Source organism: Jaculus jaculus, chromosome 2, assembly GCF_020740685.1.
Source record: "Jaculus jaculus isolate mJacJac1 chromosome 2, mJacJac1.mat.Y.cur, whole genome shotgun sequence".
Taxonomy (NCBI): domain Eukaryota; kingdom Metazoa; phylum Chordata; class Mammalia; order Rodentia; family Dipodidae; genus Jaculus; species Jaculus jaculus.
In genome coordinates, this window is record NC_059103.1 from 115,933,539 (window position 1) to 115,960,879 (window position 27,341).

Consider the following 27,341-nt stretch of genomic DNA (forward strand, 5'->3'; position numbering starts at 1 on the left):
CCAGGGGCTGGAGAGATGGTTTAGCGGTTAAGCGCTTGCCTGTGAAGCCTAAGGACCCCGGTTCAAGGCTCGGTTCCCCAGGTCCCACGTTAGCCAGATGCACAAGGGGCGCACGTGTCTGGAGTTCGTTTGCAGAGGCTGGAAGCCCTGGCGCGCCCATTCTCTCTCTCTCCCTCTATCTGTCTTTCTCTCTGTGGCTGTCGCTCTCAAATAAATAAATAAATTAATTAATTAATTAATTAAAAATTAAAAAAAAAATCTGGCCAGGTGTGGAGGTGCATACCTTTGATCCCAGCACTCAGGAGGCAGAGATAGGAGGATTGCTGTGATTTCGAGACTACCCTAAGACTACATAGTGAATTTCTGGTCAGCCTGAGCTAGATGAGACTCTACCTCAAAAAAACAATAAATAAAAATAGAAATAAAAATCGAGGGAAAAAATAGTTCTATGGATTCTTTTTAAAATGAGAACTTGGAGGATGAAGTTGTAGACTTGAAATGTTAATAATTTTGACTTGGAATTTAACCAATTCTTATTAAAAATAGGCTTTGTAACTTTGTTTTGATAATTTTTCTCTTTTAAAAGGTAAACTTTGAGGATGATTCTCGTGGGAAATACCTTGAGCTTCTAGGATACAGGAAAGAAGACCTAGGAAAGAAGGTAAATTCTACTCAGATCTCATAGCAATCAATCGTTGTTTAATAAGAATTTATGTTTGCTTACCCAAGTTTTCAAAGGTAATCCTTCCAGGGCCTCTAGCCACTGCAAACAAAGTCTAGATGCATGCGCCACTTTGTGCATCTAGCTTTACATGGGTATTGGGGCTTTGAACTTGGATCATCTGGCTTTGCATGCAAGTACCTTTAACCACTGAGCCATCTCTTCAGCTCCTAAATTTCTTGATGCTATAACTTTTCTAGGTTTTACTTCATACCTGGTAGCAAAAAAATAAAATAAAACAAATGAGGAAAAAGCATCTGATTGTCAAATAGTTATAATTGCAGTTATTTTCATAGAGAGCACCTAAGAAATATTTTAAAAAAATTAATCACAGCCATATAAAGCAAAGTAGAAGCAAGTATGTTTGTTTTAAGGTTGGTTTGGTGATTAAACAGATCAAGATGACATGTGAGTAGTCCAACTCCGTATCTGGGAAACTAGACCAATCAAGACCCAGCTCTGCATGTGCTGTTCCTTTTCTGAACACTGTCCCTGATAAGCACTTTGTGGATTCGGCTGAGCTTGGAGTTAGAGCTCAACGTTGTTGTATGCCCTGAAATAGAATTCTATTTAGTAGGTGAGTTGTTGTTTTCATTTCAGATTGCTTTGGCCCTGAACAAAGTGGATGGATCTGATGTGGTAAGAAGGTCTTTAAAAATAGCTGCCTTCTAAAAGTCTGAGAGCATAACAGGGAAGTAAATTTAAGAAGTTTATCTGTTTTGTATGTCATGGTATAAAAATAAATACCAATTTTAAGTGTCTTTTAGTAAGTTCATAATTCTCAGCTTAAGTTTAGCTTTTAGAGCACTTTTTTATTCTTTTGGCATATTTGAATTTTATAAAAATGGAATTAATGGCCACTCAGATACTTAAGGTGAAGATCTTTTGTGCCAAGTGACCTTAGTTAAAAGGGACAAATTGGCAGAAATTACCCTTTTCTTTTCTTTTAATGTTGTTTCTAAATGAGTGTCCTCAGTGTTGCTTCCTTTGATCACACTGGCTCTGGTTGTGGTTGTGGTTGGTTGGGTCTCTTGTCTTCCTTGTCACTAATAACTTTTTAATGCTGCCTTCTTCAACTTCCTCTGTGATTGTTTTGTGTACCAAAGGCTCTTAAAGACTCTGACCAAGTAGCACAGAGTGATGGGGAGGAGAGTCCCGCTGCTGAAGAGCAGCTCTTGGGAGAGGTACTTATTTTATATATATTATTACATATATATTATAGTGGACAACTGTGATAATTGTGTATTTCACATTGAAATTTGGAAAATTGTTGTGACGACTGGCTGCCAAATAAAGTTGGAATGTATTGTTTTCGTAGAGATGCATAGGGTACCTTGACAACTTGCCTAGACTGACAGAATATCATCTCTAAACTCTGGTTTTCTGGCCAGGCCTCTGAATAGTGCAGTTTCCCATTAACAGCTGGCATGAGATTGATCTTGTTTGATCAGACGACTGTCAGTATGCCATGCTGAAGTGACATGTAGATGTCATTTTCTTTGCATTTAAAGTTCAGGTTTTTCTTCTACAAGTCACCTTTTTCTTTATATGAAGTTCATGGATTTTTCTTGGCATATTAATTGTTAGGGTCTGCTGTTACTGGCATAGGCTTCTGAATTAGTCCTGAACTTGAAGTGCAAATAAAAACATTTCATAAAACTAAATTGATTTTCTAAAGTCATGTCCTTCATTGTGTTTGGTAATTTCTGTAACTAAAGAGACCTGGACACAGAGTTTAACCCTTAATTTTTTTTCCCTTTTGATTTTTCTTTTGTTTTTTGCCACTACTAATTCTATAATTGACTTTTGCTTTCTAATTTTTTTTTCATCATGGAAAATCAACACATCCTAATTTCTCATCTCGTCTTTGACCTTTTTATTGCCCTTTGTGACATGGAGCTATACTGAGTAGGGAATATTTTGTATATTCATGTAGTAAGCTATAAAAATCATGGAATAGTTGGACTACTACAAGATGATTATTAAAACATTTTCCTTTGGGCTGAGGAGAGCTCAGCTGTTAAAAGTGCTTGCTTGCAAAACTGCCAGCCCGGGTTCAGTCCCCGCACCATGTAACCAGAGTGGGTTGTAGCCACAAGAGTCCCTTGTTTCTCAGAGAAGGTGGGGCCCGGGCGCCTCATCTGACTTCCACATGTGCCCATGCACACAAATCAACTAAGTACACAAACAAGCTTTCCTTTGAAATCAAGTTCCTAACCTTTTTTTTTTTTTTTTTTCCTTCAGTTTTTCAAGATAGGGTCTGGCTCTAGGCCAGGCTGACCTGGAATTCATTATGTAGTCCCAGGGTGGCCTCCAGCTCATGGTGATCCTCCTACCTCTACCTCCCAAGTGCTGGGGTTAGAGGTGTGCACCACCATACCTGGCCTGAAGGTGTTTTATGTTTTTATTTAGTTATTTATGAGAAAGAAAGAAGGTATGCCAGGGCCTTCAGCCTCTGCAAAAGAATTCCAGATGCATGTACTCCCTTATGTGCATGTATGACATTGCATGCTTATGTCACTGTGCATCTGGTTTATGTGGGTTCTGGAGATTGGAACATGAGTTCTTAGGCTTTGCAGGCAAGCACCTCAACTGCTAAGCCATCTTTCCAGCCCACGAAGGTTTTTTTTTTTTTTTTTTTGCTTTTTGAGGTAGGGTCTTGCTCTAGCCCAGGCTGTGGCCTGCGATTCACTATATAATCTCAGGCTAGCCTTGAACTCAGCAACCCGCCTACCTCTGCCCCCTGAGTGCTGGGATTAAAGGTGTGTGCCACCATGCCCAGCTATGAAGGTTTTTTAATACAAATGAAATTGTGTATTTTGTGGCCTTACCTGTATTTCAGAAATCTATAAATAAAAGTGTACTAATTGTTTAAAGGAAACAAATTTGAAAGTCATGTGTTTAAGATCCTAAGGTCTTATTTTGTTTCTGTGGTATGTGGATGGAGCTCAGCTCGGGTGCATCCTTGCCAGTGCTCTAACCCTGACCTGTATCAGCAACCCTGCCACATGGCGTTCTGTACATTTTTCAGAGAATACAGTGAGATACCTGATTTATTCCTCAATACCATTAAACTCTGTCTTTCCTCTAGAGTTGGAAAGGGAAGTAGAGTTATGTTTTGGAATAATCAGTATTAAAGAAGCTGTCTAGATGCAGCTTTGCTGTACATGGCTCCTCCCTCCCATGGTCCTGCCCTTGAGTGCCAGGCTCTTGTATTCTGGTGTGGAAGCATTTTACTTCCTGTAAAAGAGCTTTGCTTTCTTTTTTCTCTTTAATATTCATTTATTTATTTGGGAGAGAGAATGGTCACTCCAGGGCATCCAGCTGCTGCAATCAAACTCCAGACGCATGTACCACCTTGTGCATCTGGCTTACATGGGTCCTAGAGAACTGAACCTGGGCCCTTTGGCTTTGCAAGCAAGCACCTTAAACACTAAGCCATTTCTCCAGCCCTTTGCTTTCTTTCAAAAGAAAAGATTTGAAGCCGGGTGTGCTGGGAGGCAGAGGTAGGAGGATCGCCGTGAGTTCGAGGCCACCCTGAGACTACATAGTTAATTCCAGGTCAGCCTGGGCCAGAGTGAGACCCTACCTCGAAAAACTAAAAAAAAAAAAAACAGAAAGAAAAGATTTGGGAGTATTTGAATGGACTTCACAAAGTGGTCATGTCTAATGTAAAAATCTTAGAAGAAAAAGAATTATACACTGGGCATGGTGGCACACAGCTGTGATCCCAGCACTTAGCAGTTGCCTGGGATATACACAAGACCCTGTCTCAAAAAAGGAAATTAAAAAAGGTATTTATATTTTTTTCTGATTCAAGACCTGTTCAAGATATTTTTAACTACTTTGTGAGAACATGAATTGTATAATTGAATTTGAGTTTATTAAAAATACTTAAATAAAAAATAAATCTGTTTATATTGCTTTTTGTCTTTGTAGTACTAGAAATCAAACCTAAAGTCTCACTCATGCTAGGCAACTGTGCAACATGTCTAGTCCTTGTATTGCTTATATATTAAGGACACCAAGTGATGTTTTCATTTTTGCATTAAAGCAGCAATACCCTATAACCAATCTATAGCAGACAACTTCAAGTTCGCTGAGATGAAAGTCCAGACCAGGCCCAGTTATGGAGGAAGGGATTTACTGAAGCTTACACATCCAGGGGAAGTTCCATAATGGCAGAAGAAACTGGCCTGCCTTCACAGGACCGAACACAGAGAGAGAGAAGCACAAGCCAAAAGACACATAGCATAGACCACCACACCTTAAGAACCACCCAGTGCCGCTGCCTCCAGCCAGGTGGCTGCAGATCCAAACTACAAACTAACAAAACACTGAATATATTGGGGGCCATCTACTCAAACTATCGCACAATCCTAACAAACTATATAATTAAAAATGTGTGCTGGAAAGCCAGGCGTGGTGCCACATGCCTTTAATCCCAGCATTTGGGAGGCAGAGGTAGGAGGATCGCCATGATTTTAAGGCTACTCTGAGACTGCATGGTGAATTCCAGGTCAGCCTGGGCTAGAGCGAGACCCTACCTTGAAAAACAAAACAAAAAAAGTGTGCTGGAGAGATGGCTTAGTGGTTAAGTGCTTGCCTGTGAAACCTAAGGACCCTGGTTCGAGGCCCCAGGACCCACATTGGCCAGATGCACAAAGGGGCACAGGCGTCTGGAATTTGCAGTGGTTGGAGGCCCTGGCGTACCCATTCTCTCTACAAATCTGCCTCTTTCTCCGTTGCTTTCAAATAAATAAAAACAAACAAAAAAATTTTAAAAACGTGTATTCTGCATATTTTGAAATCACTCACATTGAGACATTGAGGACAATAGTTCTTTACTTTTAGTAGCTGTTCAGATAACCTGTTATGAGTTTATACATGTAGCTTGCATGACTTCCATTTCTTTTTCTTGTTCTTTTAAAGGGGGCAGGAGTTTATTTTAGCTTACAGTTCAAGGTAATAGTTCATCATGGCAGGGGAAGGCTGATCACATTATCCCCACTGAGGAAATGGCACACGGCTTCAGATGTTTCTCACTTGTACTTACGTTGTATGATGGGTGTTAGTACCAGAGAGATCTGAGGTCCTAGTGTAAACCGGATCTGAAAGCTTTTGGAATAATTGGGTTGGCATGGGCTCAGTAGATGAATAATCATGTATAATTATTTTTTTTGCCAGCAAATTATTACATTTTGGCTAATTTTCCTTTTCTCTCTCTTTAGTGCATTAAAGAGGAAAAACAAGAATCTGAATTTCTTCCCTTAGCTGGAGGAACATTTAATATCTCTGTTAGTGGGGGTGAGTACCTGTTGTTTATAGCTAGTTCAAAGCAAGTAGTTTCTAAGTTTAAATTGGAATTCAACCTTTTTTGTTTTGTTTTGTTTTTTGAGGTAGGGTCTCACTTTAATCAAGGCTGAACCTGGAATTCACTATGTAGTTTCATGGTGGCCTCAAATTCATAGCAATCCTCGTACCTCTGCCTCCCAAGTGTTGGGATTAAAGGTGTACACCACCATGCCCAGCTTCAACTTTTTTTTTTCTTTTGAGTCAGGGCTCTCTCTGTGTGGAACAGGCCAATTTCAAATTTTTGGTACTCCTGCTTCAGCCTCACAAATGTTGGAATTTTAGTTGTGTACCACCAGGCCAAATTAGAAATGTTTTATTACAGGTGGTAGAAGGTTAAGAAAGAGTTTAGTTGTCATGTAATATCTGTGAGTCATGCCTTGCAGAGGGTTGCTATATTCTGACACACTGAAATGATCTGTACTAATCTAGTTTAAGCAATATATAAATGACACTTTATATATGTCTTGCTATATTTAAGTTGATCTTAGCCAAAATGATACCTTGATATATTTCCATATCTCTTTTTTTGTTTGTTTTGTTTTTGTTTTTTGAGATAGGGTCTCACTCTAGCCCAGGCTGACCTGGAATTCATTATGGAGTCTCAGGTTGTCCTCGAACTCACGGCAGTCCTCCTACCTCTGCCTCCCAAGTGCTGGGATTAAAGGTGTGCGCCACCACGCCCACCTTATTTCCATATCTCTTTCAGAAATACTAGCAGCTTAGATTTGAAATTTCATCTAGTTCGATTCCTCAGTACCCATATAGAGCCAGATGCACAAAGTGGTGCCTGAGTATGGAGTTTTCTATGACAGGAGGCCCTGTGTACCCATTCTTTTTATCTCCTTGCAAATAAATATTTTAAAAATAACTTTTAAAGAAAATTATTTATATATTTACTCACTTTGTTTATTTTAGAGAGAGTAGAGGCAGAAAGAGAAAAAGAGAGAGAGAGAGAGAGAGAATGGCCTGCCAGGGCCTTCAGCCACTGCAAATGAATTCCAGACACACGTGCCACCCTGTGCATCTGGCTTATGTAAGTACTGGGGAATCAAACCGGGGTTCTGTTGGCTTTATAGGCAAGCACTTCAACCCTTAAGCCATCTCTCCAGCCCTTAAAAAAATATTTTAAGAAACAACAATTTAAAAAATATTATCATCATGTTTTCCATTTGTGTATAAAACCATGAGTCAGGGCTGGAGAGAGAGCTTAGCAGTTAAGGTGCTAGCCTGAGAAGCTTAAAGACCCAGGTTCAGTTCTCCAGGTCCCACATAAGCCAGATGCACAAGGTGGTGCATGTGTTTGGAGTTTGTTTGCAATGGCTAGAAGCCCTGGCACACACATTCTTTTCCTTCTCAGTCTCTCTCTTTCTGTCTCCAGCTCTCTGTCTCTAATAAATAAGTAAAAATAAAAACTTTAAGCCAGGTGTGGTGGCATACACCTTTAATCCCAGCACTTGGGAGGCAGAGGTCGGAGGATTGCCATGAGTTCAAGGCCTCTGAGACTACATAGTAAATTCCAGGTCACCCTGGGCTAGAGTAAAACTCTACCTCAATAAAACCAAAAAGTAAAATAAAATAAAAGCTTAAATAAAAACAAAGCAAACAAGCCAAAAAAAAAAAAAATGGCTGGAGAGATGGCTTAGCGGTTAAGGTTCATGCCTGTGAAACCTAAGGACCAAGGTTAGATTCTCCAGGTCCCACATAAGCCAGATGCACATGGTGGCACATGCATCTGGAGTTCGTTTGGCTGGTGTGCTCATTCATTCATTCTTTCTCTCTCTCTCATAAATAAAAAAATAAATAAATCAGAAAAAAAAAACAAAAACCAGGAGCCAGGCATGATGTCTCATGCTTTTAATCTCAGCATTCAAAATGCTGAGATAAGAGAATTGCATCACTGTGAGTTTGAAGGTAGCCTAAACTAGAATGAGACCTTGCCTTCCCCATCCCCCCCAAAAAAATCCCTGAAACTTAGGTGTGCAGCTTCCTTGTAGTAGTAGGTTTTGGTCACAAAGCCTCTATGTAACTTGGCTATTTTATTTTATTTTTTTGTTGCAGATATTGATGGTTTAATCACGCAAGCATTGCTGACGGGTAATTTTGAGAGTGCCGTTGACCTGTGCTTGCATGATAACCGAATGGCTGATGCCATTATATTAGCCATTGCAGGTGGACAGGAACTCTTGGCTCGAACACAGAAGAAATACTTTGCCAAATCCCAAAGCAAAATTACCAGGGTATGTTATTTTCAAAATAAAGAGTAACACACACTAAAAAAAAATATTTTGGGGATAGGTATGGTGATACATGCCTTTAATTCCAGCAGAGGAATTAAAGGGAGGCCAAGGTAGGAGGATTGCTGTGAGTTCAAGGCCAGCCTGGAGCTACAGAGTGAATTCCAGGTCAGCCTGGGCTAGAGTGAAACCCTACTTCACCCCCCACAAAAAAAAAAAAATCACCAAAAAACTTTGCATGAAATAAAGTAAATTTTTTGGAAATTATTTTCCATAAGATTGTGTCAGTGTTGAGTCCCAGCCACATGGCTACTGCCAGTCTCCTAAGCTCATGTCTCTGGCACATGAGCCGCCTTTCAGTTAACCTGCTCCATGCTAGTCACTTCCTTCCTGGGCTTTGTACCTTGCTTTCCTTAGACCTGGAAGGCCTTTTTCTTCTTGAAGTTCCTTCCTGCTTGTCCTTCAAATCACCTCCTCAAAGCCTGTGTGTCTCAGCCAGTTTTACTGACCCCTTAGAACTGGGCACATTTTCCTGTTAAATGTTCTGGTAGCACCCTTCACTTTTCTCCTCGCCCCTGTAGGAAATAGGTGGAAAAATAATACCTATTATGTTGTTTAGTTCAACAATATAGTTTACGTTGCTGTCATTTTATTTGGTGTGAAGTACTGTAATTGGTTCTTTTGAAAGACAGCATAGCTGGGGCTATGGCCTAGTCATCAGCACTTGACATGCACGCCTCTGGTCACATGGCCAGCACCACAGACAGAAGAGAAAGATTGGTTAGATAGGGTTCATGGTTATTCTCAAGTTCTTTTGTCTTCCTTCCCCAAGCTCATCACTGCAGTGGTGATGAAGAACTGGAGAGAGATTGTTGAATCTTGTGATCTTCAAAACTGGAGAGAAGCTTTAGCTGCAGTATTGACTTATGCCAACGCAGATGAATTTTCAGCTCTATGTGGTAAGAAATAAGCTGTGCATTTTAGTGCATTACATAAATGCCTTAGTATATTGCAAATATAATTCAGGGGTCTTATTAGATATTTCTGTAAACCACAAATAAGAATGTTTAAACTTTTTTTTTTATAATTATTTATTTATTTATTTGAGAGTGATAGACACAGAGAGAAAGACAGATAGAGGAAGAGAGAGAGAATGGGCGTGCCAGGGCTACCAGCCTCTGCAAACGAACTCCAGACGCGTGCGCCCCCTGTGCATCTGGCTAACGTGGGACCTGGGGAACCGAGCCTCAAACCGGGGTCCTTAGGCTTCACAGGCAAGCGCTTAACCACTAAGCCATCTCTCCAGCCCATGAATGTTTAAATACAAAGGGCTAGGAACATAGTTCAGTGGTCAGGTACTTGCTTTAGTATATTCAGTACTTGAATTTCATCCCCAGCATCCCAAAGAAAGAATTAGAATACTTTTTTATTTTCACGGTAGGATCTCACTTTAATTCAGGCTATCTTGGACCTCTGTAATTCTAGGTTGGCCTCAAACTCACAGCAGTCTTCCTGCCTCTGCCTCCTGAGTGCTGGGATTAAAGACATGTACTGCCATGCCTGGAAAGAATTGTAATTTTTTTCACATTATTTTTAAGTTTTTATTGGTGGGTTGGAGAGATGGCTTAGCTGTGAAGCCTAAGGTCCCATGGTCCACTCTGCAGATCCATGGTAACTCAGATGCACAAAGGTGAAGTGCAATGTTGCACATACCCACTAGGTGGCATAAGTGTCTGGAGTTTGATTGTAGTGGCTGAAGCTCTGGCATGCCAATTCGCTTCTCTTCAAATAAAAAATAAATAAATAAAAGTAAAGTTTTTATTGATTTCGGTAAGTATAGACAATAAGCCATTATAATTTCCTCTAACCACCCTCCAAAATCTCCCTCCATTGAATCTTCTTTCTAATTCGTCTCTTCTATTTTGATGTCATCGTCTCCCCACCTCCCAGTATTATGAAGGTCTTTTGTAGGTTGTGTCAGGCACTGTGAAATTATGAATATCATGGTCATTTTGTATTTGGAAAATAGCATTGAAAGCAATCTTACCCTTCCTTTGGCTCTTACATTCTTTCTCTTTTTTTGTTTTTGGGTTTTTTTTTTTAATTTTTATTAACATTTTCCATGATTATAAAAAAAATCCCATGTTAATTCCCTCCCTCCCCCCCCACACACTTTCTCCTTTGAATGTTTTTGGTTTTTTGAGGTAGGGTTTCACTCTAGCTCAGGCTCTCCTGGAATTCACTATGTAGTCGCAGGGCGGCCTCGAACTCATGGCAATCCTCCTACCTCTGCCTCCCGAGTGCTGGGATTAAAGGCCTGCTCCACCCGGCTTCTTACATTCTTTCTACTACCTCTTCTGAAATGGATTTTTTTTTTTTAAATATTTATTTATTTAATTATTTGAGAACAACAGACACAGAGAGAAAGACAGATAGAGGGAGAGAGAGAGAATGGGCGCGCCAGGGCTTCCAGCCTCTGCAAACGAACTCCAGACGCGTGCGCCCCCTTGTGCATCTGGCTAACGTGGGACCTGGGGAACCGAGCCTCGAACCGGGGTCCTTAGGCTTCACAGGCAAGCGCTTAACCGCTAAGCCATCTCTCCAGCCCCTGAAATGGATTTTGAGCCTTGGAGGGTGGTATAGAGATGTCTCAGTGCCAAATAATTTCATTGTCACTTCTCAGCACTTTGTTGAGTTTTGAGTCATTCCAGTGGTTAATGCCATCTGAAAAGAGAAGCTTCTCTAACCAAAAATGAGAGTAGCATTAACATATGAACATAGGGGCTGGAGAGAGCTCAGTGGTTAAGGCACTTCTTCGTAAAGCCTAGTGATCTGAGTTTGATTCTCCAGTACCCATGTAAAAACCAAATGCACAAAGTGGCACATGTATCTGAGGTTCATGTGCAGCTCCTGGAGGCCCTGGCATGTGCATTTTCTCTCATTCCCCCACTTCCTCTCTACTTTTAAAAAATATATGAGCATTTAGAGGGCAGCTCGGTGGGCATAATATATGCATTTGGCCAGACAGCAGTAGTTGTTACTCCCCTAGGGCTGATGACCTCCCCAATCATAGGCTTTTGACTAGGTTTTCAGTACTAGCATGTATTCCCTCCTGTGGAGTGGTTCCCTAGTTCAATCAGAGAGCAGTTGGTTTCCCCATAACAGCCATGTTACTATTGTGCTAGTTGGTACATTTGACCTGGCTTGCCAGTTTTAAGGTCTATAGGGTCAACTGTTGGTTAACACCATTGGTGACTTCTCTTTCCCTAAAGGCAGCATATGCCAGGCATGGTGGTGCACACCTTTAATCCCAGACCTAAGAGGTAGAGGTAGGAGGATCAATGTGAGTTTGAGGCCACCCTGACACTACATAGTGAATTCCAGGTCAGCCCGGGTTAGAGTGAGACTACCTTGAAAAAGAAAGATAAAAACAAAAACAAAAGGCTGCATGCTACATTGCTCTTTGCAGCTTTCTGACAGCTAGTCAACATGGAGAAGGTTTCCAGCTCAGTTCCAACTTTATTTCTTAGTAACCAGCAGCCCAAGCATTTCCATATTATAATACGTATTATTTAAATGTTTATTTATTTATTTGGAAGGAGACAGTGGGCATGCCAGGACCTCTTGCCACTGCAAACCAACTTAGTCACATGGTGCCACTTTGTGCATCTGGCTCTATGTGGGCACTAGGGAATTGAACCTTAGCCGTCAGGCTTTGGAAGCAAGGATTTTTTTTGGTTTTTTGAGGCAGGATCTCACTCTGGTCCAGGCTGACCTGGAATTAACTCTATAGTCTCAGAGTGGCCTTGAACTCACAGCGATCCTCCTACCTCTGCCACCCGAGTGCTGGGATTAAAGGCATGCGCCACCACGCCCAGCAGAAGCAAGGAGTTTTAACTGCTGAGTTATCTCTCCACTTCCCCATTATTCATTTTTATTTTTTAAAATATTTTTATTTATTTATTTGAAAGAGGGAAAGAGGCAGAGACAGACAGAAAACAAGTGCACCAGAGCTTCCAGCCACTGCAAACAAACTCCAGATGCATGCATCACCTTGTGCATCTAGCTTGTGTGGGTCCTGGGGAATCAAACCGAGGTCCTTTGGCTTCACAGGCTAACACCTTAACTGCTAAGTCATCTCCAGCCCTTTTTTCAAAAAAATTTTATTTATTTATTTATTTGAGAGCGGGAAAGAGAGCCCCCACATTATTTTTTATTATTTTATTCATTTATTTGAGAGAGAGAGAAAGAGATAGAGGCAGAGAAAGAGAATTGGCATGCCAGGGCCTTCAGCCACTGCAGATAAACTCCAGATGCATGCACAACCTTGTGCATCTGGCTTTTGTGGGTCCTACAGAATAAAACCAGGGTCATGTTGGCTTTGCAGGCAAGCGCCTTAACCGCTAAGCCATCCCTCCAGTCCCCCACCCCCATTATTTAAAAAAAAAAACTTTTTAGTGATATTGGTTTTATTTTATATTTATTTTTAAAATTTATTTTTGTTTATTTTTATTTATTTATTTGAGAGCGACAGAGAGAAAGAGGCAGAGAGAGAGAGAGAGAAAATGGGCATGCCAGGGCCTCCAGCCACTGCAAACAAACTCCAGACGCACACGCCCTTTTGTGCATCTAGCTAATGTAGATCCTGGGGAATCAAGCATCAAACCGGGGCTTCACAGGCAAGCGCTTAACTGCGTAGCCATCTCTCTAGCCCCTATTTATTTGTTTTGAGATAGGGTTTCACTCTAATCCTGGCTGACCTGGAATTCACTATATAGTCTCAGGGTGGCCTTGAACTCACAGTGATCCTCCTACCTCTGTCTCCCTAGTGCTGGGATTAAATGCGTGCACCACCATGCCCAGTGTGATTGTAGTTTTAGACAGACTGGAATATGTAACTTGCCTCTGCTGTTTACTAGCTATATGATGTAGGAAAAATTAATTTTTAAGCCTCAGTTTATTCATCTCTGAAATTGCACATATGTAGCTCTTACTTATTAAATGTTATGTAGGATAAAGTTAACAGGTATGATATTTGAATAGAATTTTATCATTACAACCCATGAGTAACTTGATGGTTTAGGATTAAATATTATGATAGCAGCAGATAAGAGCTGGTGTGGTACACCCCTTTAAGCCAAGCATGTAGAAGGCCAAAGCAAGGAGATTGTGTGTTTAAGACCAGCTTAGGCTATGTACTATGTTCTTGTCTACAATAACCTCCACAAACCCCAAACGTTTGTTACCTTGGAAGCCCTGGCAAAAGTACAAATGCTAACTATAGTTTTGTAAGTAATTTGTAGTTAACCTAGCCCCTGTTCTCTGTGTTCTATCAGAAATTTTATGTTCGAATATTGTTCCCTTGTTTGTTTTTTTCTATTATAATTGATGGAGACCAGTTCCATAGTTAGCTACAGAATCTTGTGTGCTTGCTTCCTGTATATGATATGTCATCCACTTACATTCACTTAACAAAATTTTACTAAGGATTTAGAGTAATTTTATATATCTCTGGTACTCATTTATTATAAAATGTTTAGTCCACATGTCTGAAACGTGCTTCTTACAGCCTCATATACAGATTAATTTTGTTTTGTTTCCCTCTTGGCTTACAGATCTTCTGGGAACCAGGCTTGAAAATGAAGGCGACAGCCTCCTGCAGTCTCAGGCGTGTCTCTGCTATATTTGTGCAGGGAATGTAGAGAAATTAGTTGCTTGTTGGACTAAAGCTCAAGATGGTAGCAACCCTCTGTCTCTCCAGGTGAGCATATTTGAAACAAAAGGTGCTTGCTTTTGAGTGTTTCTTTTTCTTTTTTCTTTTTAATGTTTTATGTATTTATTTGAGAGAGAGAAAGAGGCAGATGAGGGTGAGAGAGAATAGGCATACCATTGCCTCTAGCCCACTGCAGATTAACTCCAGACGCATGTGCCACCTTGTGCATCTGGCTTTACATGGGTACAGAGTCTCAAACTCAGGTCCTTAGGCTTTGCAAGGGAGCACCTGAACCACTGAGCCATATCTCCAGTCCTGAATGGTTTTCTTTCATCTACTTAGGGTCCAGTCATATTCTGAAAATAACTGTGTTCTAGAAGTTTATGGCTTTTGCCCTTCTCATTTACCTTATAAACATTCTCTTGCAGTATATTTAATTATAGGTGCTCATTGGTATTTTTTTTTTTTCACGTCAGACGGGTTATGTGCCAGAGCGTAACAAGGTTTAGTGGGAGGCACACATCCACGCAAGAGCGTGAACACCCAATCATCACGCTTATGAACCAATAAAAGGATCTCATTGGTATTTTTAAAGAAACAAAGTTTATGGTCTGGAGGGATCGCTTAGAGGTTAAGGTGCTTGCCTGCAAAACCAAAGGACTCAGGTTTGAGTCCCCAGGACCCACATAAGCCAAATGCACAAGGTGGTGCATGTGTCTGGAGTTCATTTGCAGTGGCTGGAGGCCCTGGCACACACACACTGTGTATGTGTGTGTGTGTGTGTATCTTTCTTAAATAAATAAATAATAAAAAAGAAACAAAGTTTAAGGTGATGGGATAGTAAAATGAGGTTGCAGCTGTTAAGATGAAATCAGCTGGCAGATTATTGAGGCAAATAGGTGACAGAAACACTGAAAATAGTCCAAGGTCTACCTCTTTCCTCAGGCTCCTTCTACCTCTGGAAGCCCTACCTCTCTTGTTCCAAGATAGAAACAATGTAGGCTAAGAAATAGGAGGGATCCCCAGAACCAATAAAGAATGTTCATGATTTATAAAAGAAGGTCAGGCTTGCTGGCTCATGCTTTTAATCCCAGCTCTCAGGAGGCAGTGGTAGAAGGATCACCCTGAGTTCAAGGCCACCCTGAGACACATAGTTCAGGTCAGCCTGGACTAGTGAGACCGTACCTTGAAAAACAAAAAAGAAGCCAAAAACAAAAAAAAAATGCTCATGATTAAAGAAAAATAAAATTAAGAGGTAAATAGAACCCCATGTAACATTAATGTTCAACCTATATAGAAAGTAGAAACAGGACTATTCCTAGGCCTTGAATTATGTATCTTGGATTTTTCCCCAAAACCATTTAATCTGCAGAGTCTTAAAATATTTCAGCATAATACTACTCTCTGGATCATTCCTTTAAAGATCATTCTATTGACACTAAAAGTCAAGTTAAAAAAAAGTCAAGGTTTGTCTTCTAAGCGCTTCTGAGAGAACTAACACTTGTTTCACACTTCTGGATTTCTGAATGTGTGAAGAGCAGTTAGGTAGAGTGTTCATGCATTCTGCCCAAAGTGTGGCATGCTACCGTTGAAAGAATTGTAGATCACCTTGACAAAACGTGTTATAGTAGCATATTATTCAAATTTGTATTACTATAATGAAATCTCTGTGATAATTAACTTGGCTCATGGCTCCAGAGAGTCCTGTCCCAGGTTGTGCATGGTTTGGCCCTCTGATAGGAACACCTGACTGAATAGCAGGAAACAGAAGGGAGACAGGAAATAACCTGGGTCCTATGGTCCCTTCAAAGGCATGCCTCTAGTGGTCTAACAACCTCCCACTAGATTCCCGGTTCCACTGCCTTTCAATAATGTTAGCATTTAGGGGCCAGTTACCTACCTCTTTCTCTTTGGGTATTTGTCTGTCTTAGATCGGTAGACAAGTGTCTGGCAGATTACAGAAGCTTAGAGGATGGTAACCTACATCCTGTCCATGAGTAAGAGACCGTCTTCCTTCCACTTCTCTTTCCATTGTCTAAATGGTGATCAGGGATGGCAATAGGAACTATACTTTTTGGTAGGTTTCAGGAATGATAGTAACTTTTCTTCGCATACACATGTTGGTATCTCTCTTTCTGACATGCTCTTATTTTTCTCACTTAGGATCTGATTGAGAAAGTTGTCATACTCCGAAGAGCTGTACAACTTGCCCAAGCCGTGGATGCTCATACAGTAGGGGCTCTCTTGGCTGAGAAGATGAGTCAGTATGCCAATTTGTTGGCAGCCCAGGGCAGCATTGCTGCAGCCTTGGCATTTCTGCCTGACAACACCAACCAGGTAATTAGGACTGAGACATCGTCTTTTTTTTTTTTTTTTTTTTGGTTTTTCGAGGTAGGGTCTCACTCTGGTCCAGGCTGACCTGGAATTAACTCTGTCATCTCAGGGTGGCCTTGAACTCATGGCAATCCTCCTACCTCTGCCTCCCGAGTGCTGGGATTAAAGGCGTGCGCCACCACGCCCGGCTTGAGACATCGTCTTTTTAAAATATTTTATTTATTTATTTCAGGAGGGGGGAATCAGAGAGAATGGGCATTCCAGGGCCTGTAGCCATTGTAAACAAACTCCAGATGCATACGCCACCATGTGCATCTGGCTTACGTGGATTCTAGAGAATTGAACCTGGGTCCTTAGGCTTTTTTTTTTTTTTTTTTTTTTTAGGACAGGGTCTCATGCATTCTACAGTGGTGCAATAAATACTTTTTTTTTTCTTTTTTAATTTTTTTTTTTTTTTTTTTTACTTTTTTTTGGAGTAGAGTTTTGCTCTAACCAAGGCTGACTTGGAGCTCACCATGTAGTCTCAAGGCAGCCTACAACTCAGAGATCCTCCTACCTCTGCCTCCCCAGTGCTAGGATTAAAGGCATACACCACAATGCCCAGCTTAAATTGTTTTGTATTGTAGGGACTGTATATAGTTTTAGAAAATGAATAGGGAAAAGGCCAAATTTTTGTTTCTAAAGCCAAATTCTGATTTTTCATATAATGTTCTTTGTAGGAATCTTTTATTTACTTTTTATTTTTTTTTGGTTTTTCGAGGTAGGCTCTCACTCTAGCCCAGGCTGACCTGGAATTCACTATGGAGTCTCAGGGTGGCCTTAAACTCATAGTGATCCTCCTACCTTTGCCTCTAGAGTGCTGGGATTAAAGGTGTGCGCCACCATGCCTGGCTCAGAATCTTTTATTTTTATTTTTTATTTTTGCTTGTGTGCACGCACATCTATGTGCTCTTGTGTCACCTCGTATGGTTGTCTGAGTTGGGGGTTGTTTGCTTGTACAGTTCTGGAGTGGAACGGTGGGTGAACTGCTCCATTGTCCTTCTGCCTATTCTTCATTTGAGCTAGAGTTTCCCTTTTACCAGTTCTGGAGTTTAAAGTGCTCTGAAGATTCTCGTCTCTGCTCCCCTGTGGGACTGGAATTATAGTCGAGTGTGGCTACACCCAGCTGTTGTGTGGGATCTGGAGATTTGAATTTGAACAGTCTCAGGTCCCATAAAGCCCTCATGCGTACTCGGGAAGCACATTAAGCAATGAGTCATGTCTCTAGCCCTGTAGAAAATCTTTTATACTAGCCAGGCATGGTGGTGCACGCCTTTAATCCCAGCACTTGGGAGGCAGAGGTAGGAGGATTGCTGTGAGTTGAAGCCACCCTGAGACGACATAGTGAATTCCAGGTCAGCCTGGACAAGAGTGAGATCCTACCTTGAAAATCAAAACAAACAAAAAATCTTTTGTATTAAAAAGTACACACATGCTAGACCTGGGAGGTAGCTCAGCAGTTAAAGGCACTTGGCTTGCAAAGCCTGCTGGCCCAGGTTCCGTTTTCCAATATTCACGTAAAGCCGGAGGCACAAAGTGGTGCATGCATTTGGAATTTGTTTGAAGTGGCAAGAAGCCCTGGTGGGCCATCCTGCCCCCCCTTCCCCCCCCTTTTTTTTTCTTTTTCTCATTTATTTATTTATTAGAGACAGAGAAAGAGAGAGAGTGAGTGAGAATGGGCACTCCGAGGCCTCTAGCCACTGTAAATAAACTCCAGATGCATGCACCACCATGTGGGTCTGGTTTATGTGAGACCTGGAGAATCGAACCTTAGGCTTCGCAGGCATGCACCTTAACTGCTAAGCCATTTCTCCGGCCATTTTTTTTTTTTTTTTGAGGTAAGGTTTTACTCTAGGCTGACCTGGAACTCACTCTGTAGACCCAGGCTGCCCTCACACTCACAAAAATGTACTTTAAAAAAAAAAGTACTCATGCTTAAACAATTACAGGTGTTAAAAAATTTTTAAAAATTTCATGTGGAGAGAGAGAGAATGGGTGCACCAGGGCCTTCAGATGTATGCACCACTTTGTGCATCTGGATTTACATGGGTACTAGGGAATTGAACCCTGGGTCATTAAGCTTTGCAGGCAAGCACCCCAACCACTGTGCCATCCTTCCAGCCCCTTGAACTTTTTCAAGCCCATATGTGCCACCCTGACTTTTAGTGTAAAAGTTCATTCTATGTTATAACATTTTAGTCTTACACAGTTTAAGACTTTTGGCTTAATAAGGTGACAGTGTTTTTTGTGTTTGAAACAAGGGCCTTACTTTGTAGCCCTAGTATGCCTGGAATTTACTGTGTACATCAGGCTAGCCTCAAATTGGTGGTGATTCTTGTACCTCTGTCTACAAGTGCTGAGATTAAAGGCATGTATCACCATACTGGCTTGTCCTCATTGTTATATGGAGATATGACCCTTTATTTTAAGATTAATTTAATGTCAGACCTTTAGATCATGTAGCCGTAAGATTGAACTCTTTTGTTTTTAGTAATATTTATACTGCCATATGTTTTCTTTATCTTGGTTTGTTTTGAGACAAGGTTTCACATAACCCAAGCATTCCTGAGCCCACTATGTACTAGTCTGGCCTTGCCCTTGAGCTAGTCCTCCTGCTTCTGTGTCTCAGGTTCTGTGGTTACAGGTATGCAGTGCCATGCCAAGCTGATCACATACAGTTAACGTTTTTCCTTTTAAATATTTATTTGAGAGAAATAGGGGTGTGTGTGTGTTTGTATTCTTTTTGAGAGAGAGCGAGGGAGAGGGAGAGAATAGGCATGCCGGGCCTCTAGCCACTGCAAATGAACTGCAGATGCGTGTGCCACCTTGTGCATCTGGCTTACATGGGTACTGAGGAATTGAACCTTAGGCTTTGAAGGCCAGTGCCCTCAACTGCTGAGCCATCTCTCTAGCTCCTTTTTCTTTTCTTTCTTTTTTTTTTCCCCCTGAGGTAGGGTCTTACTCTAGCCCAGGCTGACCTGAAACTCACCCTGTAATCCCAGACTGGCCTCAAACTCACAGCATTACTCCTACCTCTGTCTCCTCAGTGCTGGGATTAAAGGCATGCACCACCACACCGGGCTACATCTTCTATACATTATTATTCATGCCTGAAATTTTAGTGATTATTTTTATGCCAAAAACATAATTGTAAAAATATTTATTTATTTGAAAGAGAGAGAGAGAGAGAAAGAGGCAGATAGAGAAAATGGGTGTGTTAGGACTTTTGGCCACTGCAAATGAACTCCAGGTGCATGTGCCACCTTGTGCATCTGGCTTCGCATGGGTAGGAATCGAACCTGGGTCCTTTGGCTTTGCTGGCAAGCACATTAACTACTATGCTGCCTCTCTAGCACAAAAGCATACTTTTGATATTATTTTCTTCTGTTCATCTCACTTGACCCTGAATTTTTCTGGAGAATATGTTCTGAGATTTTGTGATATACTATATAATTCTTTATCATCAAAGGCATAAAGTGTTCCTTGCAAACTTAAATGGGAACTGGGAAAATGATCAGCCGTTAAGGGGTATTGCTTGCAAAGTCTACCACCCAGGTTCAATTCCCAAGCCACCCACATAAGCCAGAAACAAAAAGTGGTACAAGGGCTGGAGGGATGGCTTAGCAGTTAAGGCACTTACCTGCAAAGCCAAAGGATCCAGGTTCAATTCCCCAGTACCTACGTAAACCAGATGTACAAGGTGGCACATGTGTCTGGAGTTTGTTTATAGTGGCTGGAAGCCCTGGTGTGCCCATTCATCAACACACCCCTTTCTGCCTCTTTCTTTCCCTCTGTCAAATAAATAATAAAATATTTAAAAAGTGGCACAAGTATCTCATGTTTGCTAGCAGCAGTAAAAGGCCCTGAAGCACAAATATCTGCCCCTACACATATATGTGTGCAAATAAAAATGTTTTAGATGAGGTTGGAGAAGATGGTTCAGTGATTAAAGACACTATGTCTGCAAGCCTGAACTAGGTGCAAAGTGGTTACCTGTCTGCAAACTCAGTATACCTCTGGTAGTAGGAGTCGGGATAATCCCAAAGTGCATGGGCCTCTTTTTAGTCTTACCTTCCCAACTGCAAACAAGAGGCCCTGTTTCAAACAAAGTGAAGGAGAGACTCAATACCCCAAAGTTGTCCTCTGACATACCATGGCACTTGTGGGTGCACCAGGGCCTCCAGCCATTGCAGACAGACTCCAGATGCATGCACCACTTTGTGCGTCTGGCTTGATGTGGGTACTGGTGGACCATACCGAGGCTGAGCCATCTCTCCCAGTTCATAATTTTTTTTTAATGAGGTAGGGTTTCACTCTAGCTCAGGTTGACCTGGAACTCACTCTGTAGTCCCAGGCTGGCTTCAAACTCACAGTGATCCTACCTCTGCCTCCAGAGTGAGATTAAAGGTGTGCATGACTGGCCATGAGTATAAAAATTTTAAACGTTTAATGTATATTATTTCTAAATATTTTAACACATTTCTCTTTATTTTTTGTTAATACCTAAAACATATAGTCAGTGTATATGATGAGCTGTGTGCTTAGAAATGTGTATGCACTCCAGTTCTGAATTTGACCTTTGTGTGTGTGTGTGTGTGTGTGTATGTGTGTAGATGGACATGTGTGCCAGGTCAGAGGACAGCCTCTGAGTGTTTGTCTTATTCTGCCTTTTTTTTTTTTTTTTTTTTCTGGTTTTTGGTTTTTGGAGGTAGAGTCTCATTCTGGCCCAGGCTGACCTGGAACACTAACTATGGTGTTATGGTGGCCTGAACTCACAGCGATCCTCCTACCTCTGCCTTCTTCAGTGCTGGGATTAAAGGTGTGTGCCACCACACCTAGCATCTGACTTTTTGACACAGGATCTTCCTTGATTTTTTTTTTTTTTTTTTAGTTTATTTTTTGGTATTTTGAGGTAGGGTCTCACCCTAGCTCAGGCTGACCTGGAATTCACCATGTATTTTTAGGGTGGCCTCAAACTCACTGTGATCCTCCTACCTCTGCCTTGAGTTTGACTTCTTAATCTTACAATTTATCTCAACAATTTCTTTTATAAGTTAACCCATATCTCAGTTCATTCTTTCCTCACTGTCTTTCACAGTTCACTCTGATTTAGCCCCTTTAGTTGTATGTTTTAAAGGAGTCCTGTGATTTGTGAGCTTTATTACTTAACCATAAAACATTAAAGGAGCAATGATGACGTGACATTGAACTCACATACTCATTAAGGGATGGGCATAACTCAAATCCTGGCTTCTGTTAAATCATGCTGCACTATTGGTGATCATTTGGTGCCAGTCATAAATATTAGAACCATGGGATTGATTAATTTCTTGAGTGGCAGGGTCTAATGTATACTACACAACATAAAAACCTTTAAAAACCGGTGTTTTGAATGATCAGGTTAAGAACACTGCCATGCTGTCATAAAATTGGATGAACTCTTTAACAATTTTCTTACATTGTGTCTTACAGCCAAATATTGTACAGCTTCGTGAGAGACTCTGCAGAGCCCAAGGAGAGCCTGCACCAGGACAGGAGCCAGCTAAGCATCCTTATGAGAGGCAGCACATGGCCAAGGGTAGGCCTGGGCCAGCTGGCCACCCACAGATGCCAAGAGTTCAGACCCAGCAATATTATCCTCAAGTGAGTGATGCAATCCAGAGGAAGTAGGAGCATTTATGTATTTCTGTTCAAATGGATAGTTTGAATTTGTTGGGGCATAGATCTTCTCGGATTTGATAAAACTAGGCAACATATTTATATATTTTTTAAACTATTTATGTTAATAGTTATGCTTTTAAAAATTCTTATTTATCTAGTTGAGAGAGGGACAGAGAAAGAAAGAGACAAGAGAGTGAGCATGGGCATGCCAGGGCTCCTGCCATTGCAAATGAATTCCAGAAGCTTGCCTTACTTCATGCATCTGGCTTTACGTGGGTACTGGGGAATCAAACCTGGGCCTTCAGGCTTTGCAAGCAAGCACCTTTAACCACTGAGCCAATCTTTCAGCCCAATATTTATGACCTACTTTTCAGAATTATCCTCTTAATGGGGGCAGATTATATTTTAGATATAAATTAGTTCTAATGTCTAGGAAGCATTGTCTTATTTCTGTCTCAATCCATTTCTTACACATGGACATCTGGTCTTTAAACTTCTGTTTGCTTCATCTGACTATAAGCATAGTAGCAAGAATTATCTTTTTCATGATTCTGTGAATGTTATGCTAAGACTTTTTTTTTTTATTTTTTTTATTTTGGAGGTAGGGTCTCACTCCAGCTCAGGCTGACCTGGAATTCACTCTGTAGTCTCAGGTTGGCCTCGAACTCACAGCCATCCTCCTACCTCTGCCTCTGGAGTGCTGGGATTAAAGGCGTGTGCCTCCACACCTGATTGAGTGAATTTTATAAACTACTCTGAGAAAGGAGTCTTTTGAGCATTCTTTTCTCTATTATTAGTATAGATTTACTATGCCTTCTGTATTCACATAGTAAGGAGTGTACAGAATATAAATATTAATAATGGAAATTCAAATATTAAAAGTGACTAAAGGTCTTTGAAATTATAGATAATGTGTAAAGAATTATTTTTTTTTGCCTCAAAGGGTGACATTTGGGCTGGAGAGATGGCTTTGCGGTTAAGGCACTAGCCTGCAAATCCTAAGGGCCTAGGTTTGATTGCCCAGTTCCCACATAAGGTAGTGCAAGTGTCTGGAGTTTGTTTGTAGTGGCTGGAGGTCCTGGTGCGCATATTCTCTTCATTTATCTGCCTCCTCTTCTCTCTGTCCTCCTTATTAAATAAATACATAATATATATTTTTTCAAATTTTTATTAACAACTTCCATGATTATAAAAAATATCCCATGGTAATGCCCTCCCTCCCCCCACTTTCCCCTTTGAAACTCCACTCTCCATCATATCCCCTTCCCTTCTCAATCAGTCTCTTTTATTTTGATGTCATGATCTTTTCCTCCTATTATGATGGTCTTGTGTAGGTAGTGTCAGGCTCTGTGAGGTCATGGATATCCAGGCCATTTTGTGTCTGGAGGGAGCACATTTTAAGGAGTCCTACCCTTCCTTTGGCTCTTACATTCTTTCTGACACCTGTTCTGCATTAGACCCTGAGCCTTGGAAGGTATGATAGAGATATTGCAGTACTGAGCACTCTGGTCACTTCTTTCCAGCACCATGATATCTTCTGAGTCATCCCAAGGTCACTGCCATCTGAAAAGAGATTCTCTACCAAAAGTGAGAGTAGCATTAATATAAGGGTATGAACATTAAGAGAAGTGCTTACTGGGCGGTTTGATAAGCATAGTATATACATTTAGCCAGACAACAGCAGATGTTACACCCCTAGGGCTCATGACTACCCTCTTTTAAGTTTTCAGTATCAGGGATGTATTCCTTCCCATGGAGTGGGCCTCCAGTCCAATTAGAGGGCAGTTGGTTTTCACCATGATAGATGTGCCACTAGTGTACCCGTTGGCTCATTTTGCCAGGGTGGCCAAATATAAGGCTTGCAGTGCCCACTGTTGAGTATCTTCACTGTAAAATAATATTTTTTAAATAAAGTGACATTTATTCAAAGTGAGAGAAAAAAATACAAGATTTCCATCCCTTGGCTCCCTTCTCTCTCCCCTCCAGTTGCTCCTCAATTCCCCAAGATTGAACCCTGGCTAGGGCCAGGAAGCAGACAGTCCTCCCTAGATGAGCTCAGCAACACCGAGGGGCATCTCTTCAATTGAAGTGTTATAGAAAGTTTCCATGTCTCCAAGAGTCCTCTTGTCTTCTCTCACCATGTTAATAGCCACACCTTTGAGTCCCAAACGAATTCCTCAACCAGTTCTGTGGATGTGGTTTTCCCTGTTGGTGAGAGAGTCATAACTGATGACTAAACCTGTTGCACATCAATACCTCTGGCCTGTCAGGAAAACACAGAGGATAAAATCTATCCAAACTAAGCATGCATACATGTAGGCAGCCCAGGAAAGGCAAAGGAAATGCACATTCTACACTTTTCAAGGACCTCAGGCATGCCAGATTTTCTTCCAACTTACTACATTCCTGAAGAGGCGTTAGTTGGCAAGAATGAAAAATTTTTTTTAATTTTTTTAAAATTATTTATTTATTTATTTGAGAGCGACAGACATAGAGAGAAAGACAGAGAGAGGGAGAGAGAGAGAATGGGCGCGCCAGGGCTTGCAGCCTCTGCAAACGAACTCCAGACGTGTGCGACCCCTTGTGCATCTGGCTAACATGGGACCTGGGGGAACCGAGCCTTGAACCGGGGTCCTTAGGCTTCACAGGCAAGCGCTTAACCGCTAAGCCATCTCTCCAGCCCAAGAATGAAATTTTTAAAAATATTTGTTTATTTGAAAGAGACAGAAGAGAGAATACCTGGGCCTCTTTCCATTACAAATGAACTCCAGAACATATGTGCCACTTTGTGCATCTGGCTTTACATGGGTCCTGGGGAAACATACCTAGGCAGTTAGGCTTTGCAAGCACATGCCTTTAACCACTGAGCCATCTCTCCCAGCCCAGAATTAACTTTTTTACAGTTTTTAAAAAATTTTTAATTTATTTATTTGAAAGTGACAGACAGAGAAAGAGGCAGAGAGAGAGAATGGGCATGCCAAGGCCTCCAGCCACTGCAAACGAACTCCAGACGCATGCTCCCTCTTGTGCATCTGGCTAACGTGGGGCCTGGGGAACCGAGCCGTGAACTGGGGCCCTTAGGCTTCACAGGCAAGCGCTTAACCGCTAAGCCATCTCTCCAGACCCCATAATTAATTTTTAAATTGCATTTAATTTCTTACCAAATATTTCATGGTGTAAAATGAGTCCTTGTCTTTTGTAGCTACATGTAGAAATTGTATTTCTATTTCATTATAGGAAAAGTGAATCTAAAATCACAGGAAACTTCAACAATGAACTTGTGGTCTGTTGTCTTTTGTATTTTGGGCTGGTACTTAATTAGTATAGATTACATTTGAAGGTAAACTTAACTGTCTGCAACACTCCATTTTTATTTGCTTTTATTCATTTGACAAATATTTATTGAGACCCTACTATGAGTGTCTGGCATTGTAAGTGCTATTTGTATTATCCTGGTGAACAAAATACACAAGTTCTCCACTTTATGGAGATTGTACTGTACTTCCAAATGAGCTAAATTGAAGTTGGTTGGAAAACTGAGAGGCAGAGGCATCAAATGGCCAGCAGCTTTGCATGGCTGGGAAATGGCAACGTTTGAATTAGTGTTCTGGGGCACTTTGTGTTTAAGTAGTGCTATCTCTCGGGTTCTGAAGCAAGGCCAGCTCTACTTTTGGAGAGAGAATAGTCACTCTGTGTTTTTCTGGAAACTGGTCAAAGTATTGAGAGACTTGTTGCTTATTTACCAGACTAGGCTTTTAAGAAAACGAATTGAATCATAAGTAAAGTGATTTTCTTGGTGAAAGCTTACAGTGTGCTGAAGGAATGAGGGCAGAGGTATTTGTAGTCATGCTACCACCCCCTCCAAAGTAGGGTCTCCCTCTGGCCCAGGCTGACCTGGAGTTCACTGTGGAGTCTCAGGCTGGCCTTAACTTAAGGTAATCCTACTTCTGCCTCCTGAGTGTGGGATTAAAGGTGTGTGCCATCACGCCTGGCTCATAGTAGTGTTAGAGCATGTTTTCAGGTGCATAAGGTCCATCCTCCTTAAACCTGCACAGCGTTGTTTTTGTTAATTTTGTGTATACACATGTATATGTATTCTGGAGTTTCTATAAGATTTTCATGACCCAAAGGACTTTGTTGGCATAAACAGAAAATTGCACACTACTGCAGTTGAGGGTAAGCAGTATGGTGTAGGGCAAACAAAACTGGCTTGGGAATCCAGAGGCCTGGAGTTGGTCCTAGCTCCATCACCAGTAAGCTCTGCAGACCTGGAGAAGCCCCTTACATCCCTGGCCTTGAGTTTTCTCACCAGCAAAGGATGGGGATTAGGCTGGGTAATCTTTAAATCTACTTTATTCTCAAGTTAGATGATTTTTAATCCTCATGGAGGACTAATTTTCTTTTTTTTGTTTTCAGCTTTAATGAAATGTAGGAAAGGGAGCTTATAGAATATATTTGCTGATCACTAGTAGCATGAAAATTCCTAATGCTTCAGAAATCACTATTTTACTCAATTACAATTTCAGAGAGCCTTCTTTCTCTTCTTAAGGGATCTCTCTTTTTTACTTATTCTTGATGCTTGAATAGCATTGTCCTTATGTTTTGATTTAGGCTTTCATACTGAGCTCCTGTTCTGTTGTGGTTTTTCTTTGGTGTCCCAGCTACATGGAAAGCAATGCCTGACTAATACATGCTGTCTTGCTGCTCTTGTTTTTTGCTTTGCTTCTGGCTGTTAATACCTTTTGAGTTTTGTTTCTTCTTTTAACGTTTTCATTTTTATTTTCTGTGATTGGTATTTCTTTGTTCAATTCAGGTTAGAATTGCCCCTACTGTTACTACCTGGAGTAACAAAACTCCTACTGCCCTTCCCAGCCATCCACCTGCAGCCTCTCCCTCTGACACACAGGTATAGCCTTCATAATTCCTCTTTCAGCAGGATTCTACTCACCTAAATACATGTAAATATATATATTAATTATGTAGTCTCCACCCTCCCCATGCCCTCCCCACTCTCACTCGGCATCCATCGGCCTGCTCGTTGCATATTATTGCTTTTGGGATGCAAGAAATGACATGTAGGGCAATTTATTTCCCTATCTTTCTTCTTTCTTTGCAGTTCTGTGGGCTAAAAAAATAGCCAAGGCTCAAACAGTTTAAATCTAATTTTACTGAAGATGTTTTGCCTTTTATTATTTATTTTTTAAAGCAATGAAGAAAACCAAAAGTCCCCTTATGACATTTTATTTATCCCTAGAGTGTGGACTTGTATGTGGAACTTAGTAGA

At 41.1% G+C, this 27,341-nt stretch overlaps 1 protein-coding gene, 1 non-coding gene and 1 pseudogene across 8 annotated transcripts in view; 1 reads left to right on the forward strand and 2 right to left on the reverse strand.

Moving 5' to 3' along the window:
- The window catches only part of Sec31a (SEC31 homolog A, COPII coat complex component), a 93,443-nt gene that overhangs the window by 36,161 nt on the left and 29,941 nt on the right, over window positions 1-27,341 (forward strand). For 4 of the 7 annotated variants that reach the window (XM_045142733.1, XM_045142735.1, XM_045142738.1 and 1 more), the window contains exons 12-20: window positions 587-661; window positions 1,322-1,360; window positions 1,828-1,905; window positions 5,953-6,028; window positions 8,135-8,313; window positions 9,143-9,269; window positions 13,926-14,071; window positions 16,187-16,360; window positions 21,869-22,039. In XM_045142733.1, the coding sequence (XP_044998668.1) occupies window positions 587-661; window positions 1,322-1,360; window positions 1,828-1,905; window positions 5,953-6,028; window positions 8,135-8,313; window positions 9,143-9,269; window positions 13,926-14,071; window positions 16,187-16,360; window positions 21,869-22,039 (1,065 nt within the window). The remainder of the gene's footprint in view (window positions 1-586; window positions 662-1,321; window positions 1,361-1,827; window positions 1,906-5,952; window positions 6,029-8,134; window positions 8,314-9,142; window positions 9,270-13,925; window positions 14,072-16,186; window positions 16,361-21,868; window positions 22,040-27,341) is intronic. The other 3 variants (XM_045142736.1, XM_045142737.1, XM_045142739.1) reach the window with 1 other exon arrangement.
- LOC123459188 lies at window positions 14,494-14,599 on the reverse strand. The gene has a single exon (XR_006636089.1). It is a non-coding gene; the product is annotated as a small nucleolar RNA U13 (small nucleolar RNA).
- Window positions 24,369-24,484, reverse strand: LOC123459122 (annotated as a pseudogene).